The sequence below is a fragment of the Oryza brachyantha genome, chromosome 1 (assembly GCF_000231095.2).
Source record: "Oryza brachyantha chromosome 1, ObraRS2, whole genome shotgun sequence".
In the NCBI taxonomy this organism is placed as follows: Eukaryota; Viridiplantae; Streptophyta; class Magnoliopsida; order Poales; family Poaceae; genus Oryza; species Oryza brachyantha.
The window spans coordinates 2,633,990-2,643,356 of NC_023163.2; the positions used below are offsets into that span (position 1 = coordinate 2,633,990).

Sequence of the window (9,367 nt, forward strand, 5' to 3'; positions counted from 1 at the left end):
TTCTATATTTAATCCTTGCTAAAGGATCTAAAAATGATTATATTACGATAGGAGATAAGAGCACCACTTACCAGGCTGCTGGTATTCTGGTAATTGGCAAAATTAATAACAAATGCAGGTGCCAACTTGACAGGCAAAGCAAATCAAGGATAACCATATTGTGCATAAAAAATGGAACATATATGGGGTGATTGTCCATATATTTACAAATAAAAATATAAATAAAATTTTTATATAAATATTTTTTGCGATGTAAAAAATCAAGGCTAAAAAAAACTACAACCAAGAATCACCAAAATCTACTCTAAATTTAAAGTCAAACATTTAGACCTTTACTTATAAACCTAAGCAGAAGTAAAAATAAGAGGCACATGCTCTTCTGGAAAACCTTTTTTTTTCTATATTTACTCATCAATCTCATCTCTCTTTGCCACCTGTCGATGTGCAACAGGGATGGGCTCACCGGCTCAGCTCACACAATGCTTACTGTATGTACAAATGAATGCCACCTCAGCTATAGACAACAATGTAGTTCCTACTGCAAATCAGAAAAATTCTCATCTCCCATGTTGGGGGCTCCAGGGCTCTTAATCAAATGAAACGCATTTGGCGCAAAGCGCAGAAACCGACGCGACCGCGATCATCTTGGTCCCGAGAGCTCCATGGCTTCCAAGCCAAGGGAGGACTCATCCGCGGCGAAATCCATGAATTTTGGGGGCAGAAGCTCTGAAGAAACGGACTTCGGCGTGTCGACGTTCTGTGATGCCTCCCATTTCTCCGCGAGACCGTCCCCCTCCAGCATTCTGATCACCTCCGACATTCTGGGACGGTGAGATGGGTAGTATTGTGTGCACAGCAGCGCCACCTGAACCATTTCCTCGAGCTCGACCCTGTCATAGTTGCTACCCAGGTCTTTATCCACCATCATGCTCAGCTGCTTTTCCTGATGAAGTTTCTTTACCTGGACCAAAATGCAAACATTAGAAATGCTGTTCATGACAACCACCTTTCAGAATAAATTGTACCCCCTTAATCAGTCCTTTTAGATCTCAACTGGTTTTAAAAGAATATGCTAAGTTATGGTGGATGTCCACACTAGATAAATAGAGATCGATATGCCTTTGGTTTCTCAAGAACATTTTTCAGCTTATCTGCTCTGCCAGGGAAAAGAAGCTCCACTATCTTGCACATCAAATCTTATCAATGCATGTACCCAACATAAAAAGGCAAAAAAGATCCTGAGAATGACATACAGACTTGTCAAAAAAACCTTGTGATAGACAAAACTAAAGGACATCACAACAAACCCTGGTGGCAAAGGAGAGAGTGGACATATAAAGCATATTTATGGTCCTTGGGAGGCATTGAAAGACGGTTGTATCTGGTACTGTCAACAATGCGATATTGAGAGGTTGAAGGCATCTAGGGTACCAGAAATTAATATTACTACCTACGTCCCAAAAAGACTTATTTTTTTGCTTCAAACCTATATCATAACCTAGACATAATGTATGTTTGTAGCAAAAAATGAAGTTTTTTCTAGGACAGAGGTAGTAGAAGATATCCGTGCCTCTCAATACCTCCCAAGGACGGGAAACAACTCAAAAGCAGTAAGGAAAACATTTCCCTGTTTCCAAAGAAGTGAGTATGCATACATAGAACAGAAAATACATACCCAATCAAGCACTCCACCCTTCTGATTTGCTATCCTTCCAAAGTCCAATGCCTTCTGACCAGTGATCAACTCAACCAACAAGACTCCAAACCCAAAAACATCCGTCTTCTCCGAAGATTGGCCAGTTGACAAATACTCTGGAGCTATGTGCCCTACCGTCCCACGTACTGCAGTGGTAACATGGGACTCCCTATGATCCAAAAGTTTTGCCAACCCAAAATCTCCCACAATTGCTTCAAAGTATTCATCAAGAAGGACATTGGAGGCTTTTACATCACGATGAATTATTTTTGGATCACACTGTTCATGCAAATAAAGCAACCCTCGTGCTGTGCCTAGTGCTATCCTCTTTCTCCTAGACCAATCTAGAGCTGGCTTGCCATTTACGAGTTCTGAAAAGCAGAGGAAGTGTAGATGCCTTTTTAGTATAAAACACACAAGGTTAATTTACTTGATCAGATAATGTTCCGATACGCATGCATTTATTGAATAAGAGTATAGTAATTAAATCAGTAAAACTAGACATGACAATTGGATGACTTAATCACATTCCAAATATGGTGCATCACGAAGTATCGGATGAACATATAAACAGTTAAATCAATAAGAGTAGCCGTGGTAGGGTTTAAGTTAATCAACAAAACCAACTAAGACCAGCGTAAATACTAAGTAGCATACGTAGCAGCAAAATTGCTTGATGGTTAGGACAGATGCATATGAGAATTTTACATCTACAAAATTTTGATTCAAGTTTATAATAACAAATCTTTCTCTTCAACTTTTTAAAAGAAGTTGAGACTTACAACTATCAGTTAGCGGTGCCAGACACAAGTATACACATAAAATTTACAAGCATGAAGGGACTTACCCCGCAACTGAGAAGCAACGCTTCCATTTGGCATATAAGGGTAAACAAGTAATCTCTCGTTCTCTGTAGTGCAGAATCCAATGAGTCTAAGGAGATTCCGATGAACAGCCAAGCTTATGACTTCAACTTCAGTTTGGAACTGAACCTCACCACCAACAGCATTATAGTCCTTCAATCTTTTGACAGCAACAATTGCACCATCACGTAAAAAACCCTTGTACACTATTCCATACCCGCCTTCACCTAAAATGTTCTTTGAGTTGAAATTATTGGTAGCTGCTCGAAGCTCCTTAAAGGCGTAACGCTTTAGATGACCCAAACATACTTCTGGGTCATATTGATCTGCAGATAAGGCATCAGGTATTATTGTACTGGAAACCAAAACAACAAAATATGTAACCTGGGAAAGCATGCACAGAACAAAGAACATGCTAAAAGAGCCCTCGGGTGCAAAAGAACACACGATGCTTACTGAAGGTAACAGGGAGGTCATGATTATGAACTGCAACAAAGGTTTTCTTAAAAGTACCACCACATATAGTGGATGGGAATAAAGGCTGCTCTCTTTACAGTTGGGCCCAAGAGTAAATTTAATAATTGTCCACTAAAAAAGCTTGGCCACATATTTGTGTATGATGTTAAAGTAAAAAAGAGGACAAGCCCCTGTGCATTAACTTGCGTAAAATCCTAAAGGCAGCTCTACTACGAACATTTCAGCTAGTAAATGCAAGACACATGGTGTCTTTGTACAGAAGAGAATAATCAAAGTTCCCTTCAGGACAAACTAAGAAATTGAACATATTAGGGCATGGCCTAGGTCAACGACTCATTTAAGTCATGCACTTCATAATCACCTTGCAAAGTTGTCTTGGGCAGCTTGCATGACGTTAGGGGACACTAGTGTGCAACTTTTATGAACCGAACTGTTTATGCAGACTCAGTTTTGTCGGGGGGTATGGAAACTTGTCAGCAAAAACCAATATTGTAACAGGTGACTCTTTGTTATGGTCCAGTTACCAACAGAATTTAAAACTCGCTACAGAAATCACATAGTACCTCACTGAAGATTAATGCAATGCTCAAATTTGGTAGCAGAAAGGGTCCCTCCTTTTTGGAGAATATGATACAGTTTCAGTAAAGGTAATCATTCAGCTTGTACAAAGATCAATAGGTTATTGAACCAACAACATTTCTACAGCATAGTTCGATTATGTCCATGTAAATTACTATCAAATTGAGTACTACGAAAAATAGACCTCAAACTCAAGTAATATAGAATATTCAACCACCATTGGAGTGCTATTGAAATCCAGATAGAAACGGGAATTACCATTTACATCAAAAAAGATCTGCTGATTACGCCTATGCCGCCACCAAAGAAGCATACTGACTATGATAGTTAGAAATAGTACCGAACCAACAGTGACTCCACAGATAATAGCTATACGGTGGCTTCTTGCAATGCTTTGTTGTGGCTGAGCTGAGGAAAAGGAAACAAATATGAGTTGCACACATAGACAAAACAATACTGTAGAGCACAATGAAGAAAAATCTCACTCTTTAGATCATCTGGGGGGTATGAAAGTGGATCCATAGATACAGAAGAGCAATTATCACCAGATTTGACACCACAGATCATTGGATTTCCCACGATGCTGTCAAATAAGTAATAGCAAAAATGCAAGGTAAGACAGTAGCCTACAACATGCACATAGAACATTTTAGTGGAAACTCAATTGATCAAGGTGAAAGGGGATTAAGATCAAATACTTGAATGTTCTTGAAGAAATCTTTGGCAATGGACCGCTCAAATTGTTAAATGAAAGATCTCTGCAACACAAGGCCAATACAAGGCAAATTATCAAAATAAACCGGCGAACAATGAAGACATGGATAACAAAGGGATCAATTCATAAAAAAGAGATCAATATACATACACAAGAGCAAGGCCATTGATGGTGGCTAAAGAATCAGGTAGAACCCCAGATAAGCTGTTGTTGTTCAACTTCCTGGTAGCACCAAGAGAAACGGAAATGACTAAAAATAAAGTTGAGAGCAGAGATGAGTCAAGAACCAAAGAAACAAGTCGTACAGATAGTTGAGGTTCTTGAGATCGCCAATTGAACCTGGGATACTCCCAGTAAGCTGATTGTCTGACATGTCAAGCGTCTGAAGCATCCCCAACCTGCCTATGCTCGCAGGAATAGGGCCAGATATCGCATTATTCTGTAATAGCCTGTTAAAGAAGGAGATCGAACACTTTCATAATTCTTAGATATTTGCAGCCTGTTGAAAAAGGTAGTATAAATAAGGCAGGATCAGTGACATTGAGCTTACACAGATTGCAGCCTGGTGAGGTTCCCGATGCCGGGGGATAATTTGCCTGACAAGCTTTGGCTGGGGAGACCTCTGCGACCACAGTTGATGCAAACAAGATTAGCTAAAATTGCTGGTGCTCGCCGGAGGCGGCGGCGGAATGAACAAACAAGCATCAGCACGTACAGCGCAGAGACGTAGCCGTCGGCGGAGCAGGTGACCATCCTCCAGCTGCAGGGATCGACGGAGTTGATGTCCCAGTTGTCGAGCACGTTGTAGGGGTCTTGCAGCTCCGTCTTGATGGCCATCAGCGCCACCACTGGGTGTACAGCCGCAGGAAGAAGAAAAAAAGAGTTCAGCTTCACCAAATCTCGGCAGCAGAACAACTCAAACTCCCAGAGCACAGAAACCGCATTTGCTCTTGTTCAAAGGAGATAGCGTTTGTGAATCGAGATTGCCACGAAAAATGAATCAATTTCACTGGATCCTCTTAAGCCAGAAAAAAGATAGCATTTTCTTTATCCTTCTTATCCAAAACAAAGTCGAGAGAAATAAAGGCATCAGATTGAGAACACATTATAAAACGGGAGCAGCGGCAGCATCGAAAAGCTCGGATTTTCCTTGGGATTCTTCAAGAGAGGGGAAGCAGAGTGCGCGTACCTTCGTAGTTGATGCCGGCCGGAGAGAGCGTTGCGGTGGACGGCGGCAGGATCACGGCGAGCACGCCGGCGAGCGCCGCCCACCAGCGCCACCACCGCATCCACATCCCCCCACCACAGATTCGCTCCACCCCCAACAACACCACCACCAACACAATTCTACCCGACTGCAGCAACAGCAGCAGCAGCAACGCAGAACAACTCACCAAACCATCTTCCTCAACCCAACCCAAACCAAATCCAAGAACGACGAGTCGACGACACAGACGAAGAGAGGACAACGAAGCGAGAGCCGAGATGGCCTCACGAAGGAGGAGAGGCGGTGGGGGCGGCGGAGCAGAGCAGCCAGACGCCGCGAGAGAGAGAGAAGCGAAAGGGAAACAAACGGCAGGGAGCACCGGCCTGGCAGCCACTCCGGCTCCCTATCAATCCATCCATCCATGCTCACCTCCGCTACACGCCGCGCCGCTGCAAAACCGCCAAAAGAAAGGCCACGCCTTTTTTTTCTCTCTTTTCCTTTCTCTCTCCCCCGACACGGACGCTGCCATCCGTCCATCACCGTCCGACCATCTCGACCCACCCCATCGTCATCATCCACAGCTGCTCTTGAATTCTTTCATCTCTCTTTTTTTTTTTGCCCTTTACCAAATATCACTCTCAAATACAGATCAGAAAGCAGTTTGTTTGGTTTAGTGCATTGTTCACATCATTAATTCATTGTTAAGCTCTTGCTTACAGGTGACGGCAGATGATTCAATTCAGTTTGAGACGCCAACCATACAGACAAGAATGCTCTCCTCACTCCAGAATACCACTAACAACCATGTGATCTTCTTGAGCAATACTAAAATACAGTAGAGCTGTATTCTTTGAAGATTAAGAAATACAGTAACAATGTTCAGGATTGGGGACCGGTTCCGGTTGTCATTTTCGTAAGAAGGGCGCTAATGACAAGGCGCATGTTCATCTCGTCGCGGTAAATCTATCAATATAAAACAGAATGATGGGGAGGATAAAAGATTAGTACAAGTAAAAAAAATTGATTTTGAGAGGGGGAGGGGGATGGTTGGATGGGCAAAAGCTTTGCATTCTGGCTGGGGATCACTGGCGAGTCACATGCTCACCTTTTATTTTGTCTCGTCCTTTCTTGTCTCGTCGCTAGCCCAGCCTATCCAGCAATCTCTGTCACTCTTCTCTAGCAGTGGCACTACTACGGTGGTATAGAATCTTATGCTCATTAACACTCATCCGGTTCTTGTTTATTCCAACATGCTGCCCCTCATTTCATCGCTCTGTCCCGTTTTTATATCTATCTTTCCAAAATATAAGTATTAAGAAGTAATGATTTTAATATCTCTTAATAAATAGTAAATAATACATAGAGCACATAGACTAGTGGTTGCAGTGACCCGAGTAACATTTAAGATCATAACTTCAAATTTTCGTAGGGGAATGAATTTCTGATTAAGTATTTAAGAGGTAACTCCCCTACTTAGACTACTTTCCTAAAGTTTTCAATTTTTTTAAAAAAAATGGGTAGATAAAATATTCTTCTATAAAATAAGATAAAAATTAAATGAAAAGTAGCTTGTGATTACCGCTAAAGATGATTATACTGTAAGATATAGTATCTAACTTATAGAAATAATTATATTTTAAAATAGAGGGAGTAATTGTCACTACTGATCAAATGTTTTAACTTTGCCCACTAGTAACTTGGAAAACCATTATGATAAAACAAAAGCTTAATTCTTATGTTTAATATGCAATACACTTGTAATAGAGTATTTTAAAGATAGTACATTTTGGGGGGAAAAACAAGCGGCTAAAATTTGAATATGAATATTATCGGGCGACAGTATTTGGAAACTAAGGGGGTACTACACTCGGAGCTTGATTCATTCTGATTTTGAACCCTAAAACTTCACAAAAAAACAGCTAAATCATTTTCACCTGTACTCCCTCTATAAGAAACATAGTAATGTCATGTCCAGATTCATTGCATTATATTCCGGGGGCTGTTTAGTTCCCAAAAATTTTCATCCAAAAACATCACATCAAATCTTTGGACACATAAATAGATTATTAAACTTAGATAAAACGAAAAACTAATTGCATAGTTATGCGAGAAATCGTGAGACGAATCTTTTGAGCCTAATTAGTACGTGATTAGCCATAAGTGCTACAGTAACCCACATGTGCTAAAGATGGATTAATTAGGCTCAAAAGATTCGTCTTGCGGTTTACAGGCCAGCCATGAAATTCGTTTTTTCATTCGTGTCCGAAAACCCCTTCCAACATCCGATCAAACGTCTGATCTAACATGCAAAAAATTTCATTTCACCAACTAAACGCCCCCTCAAATCTAGTAGTAGTAGCATATCTTGACACGGAGAAAGCAGTACATAAAAACAATCATGATCATACTATTTTTTCTTGGATATTTTATGTTTGAAACTTACTGCATCATTGCATCCACTGATACCACTGTTATGAAAAAAAGGCTTGTTGCTAGGTGTGTCACTGTCACTGTAGCATTTTTGAGTGAGATGGTCTGAAATCTTGACCAGAGAGAGAGAGGGAGGGCCGGGTAGGGGGGGGGGGGTCCTCAATTATGGCTAATCGTCCACCATGATTTCCTCCTATACTTGATTACTTCCACCATGCAGCAACCGTACAGAAACGAATTCGATCTGCAGGGCATTTTCATTTACTCTGGACCGCGTGTTTGTATCTGAATATCTAATGAATCTTCTTCGTCAGTTAGCATGGGTTTATCTCTAAAAGCAGGTACAACAAGACTATGCTATAAGTATATTTTAAAAAAATTAAGTGAAGAGAGGTGGACTTATAGCTAGCTGCACACGGGCTCCAATACAAAATATGTGTATGACATATAAACCATATATTCATGATTTATAGACAACTATTATATGAATTAGCTATTAAATTGACTATAGATAAATTGGAGCTAGTAGTTGGCTATACTATTGAACTTGCTCTAAATCATAGTATAGCATCACGGGGGTACCATAAGATTACCACCAGCGTTAAGCGTGATTGGCTACCCTACATCCTACCATGTTTTGAACATATAATAAAATGTGAGAAAAATCTTGGAGTTTCGAGTGTAAATTCTTTTTAGAAACTTAAATTCTGTACACAGAATTATATATCTAGATTAATAAAGAAATTCTCAACACATCCTTATTGAGTTTTATAGATATGTTCAGCGTAAATCATTGACAAAGTTTGCTTTATTTATAGCATTTGTAACATCTCTAATGCACTATTTTCCCAACACAACCAACCTTCATGATTCCCTGTCATTATTACTGGATCACAAAAATAAAAGGTGAGTAGTTCTACCTCTATCGCCAAAATAAATTCAACTTATAGACTCCCAGGAACGAAGACTCCCAGGAACGAAGGCAGTAGTATTACTTAGTACAATATTGTAAGTTACACCATACAGCTCCAACTTATACTAAAAAAGAAACCGAAATAGAAAAAGAAATTTTAGGCAAAATTTCTCCCCTTTTGTCTCTATGTTTAAAACAAATTTGCATTAAAGAAGATTCGTAGAGTAATGATTACAATACATTCTTTCCTAGTACTATTTTCTTAGCAAAACTATTACTAACTTAATCTCAAAATATACGCATTTCTATGTTGTTTGGCAATAAGAAGAAAATAATATGATATCCCTTAATAAACAAGTAATGGATACTATGTGTGGATAGAAGTATAGAAGTAGAACAAAAATAATTTTAAATAAGAAGTGATTAATAGAATAAATTATATTATTACTTAAATACTTATATTTTAATATAAGATTTAAATTCCAAA

The 9,367-nt window shown here is 39.7% G+C and overlaps 1 protein-coding gene across 2 annotated transcripts; it reads right to left on the reverse strand.

Moving 5' to 3' along the window:
* Positions 1-377: 377 nt before the first annotated feature.
* LOC102709498 (protein NSP-INTERACTING KINASE 3) lies at positions 378-6,095 on the reverse strand. Of its 2 annotated transcripts, none has more exons than XM_015832672.2 (11): positions 5,520-6,095; positions 5,046-5,178; positions 4,881-4,952; positions 4,670-4,779; positions 4,481-4,580; positions 4,314-4,373; positions 4,101-4,198; positions 3,874-4,023; positions 2,544-2,885; positions 1,676-2,067; positions 378-961 (listed from the first exon to the last, which is right to left on the reverse strand). In XM_015832672.2, the coding sequence occupies exons 1-11, from the start codon at positions 5,623-5,625 to the stop codon at positions 641-643; spliced, it is 1,884 nt and encodes a 627-aa protein (XP_015688158.1). In that variant the 5' UTR covers positions 5,626-6,095; the 3' UTR covers positions 378-640. The 2 variants fall into 2 exon arrangements, with proteins under 2 accessions (XP_015688158.1, XP_006643812.2); XM_006643749.3 differs by having other exon boundaries at positions 4,481-4,552; positions 4,636-4,779.
* Between the last annotated feature and the right edge of the window lie 3,272 nt (positions 6,096-9,367).

Excerpts from the sequence above, each read along its gene's own strand:
- LOC102709498 (XM_006643749.3), bottom strand. The coding sequence starts at position 5,625 with ATGTGGATGCGGTGGTGGCGCTGGTGGGCGGCGCTCGCCGGCGTGCTC. Across the intron at positions 4,780-4,880 it reads CTCACCAGGCTGCAATCTGT|GCTATTACAGAATAATGCGA; the intron begins GTAAGCTCAATG and ends CTTCTTTAACAG. Across the intron at positions 4,199-4,313 it reads ATTTCTTCAAGAACATTCAA|CATCGTGGGAAATCCAATGA; the intron begins GTATTTGATCTT and ends CTTATTTGACAG.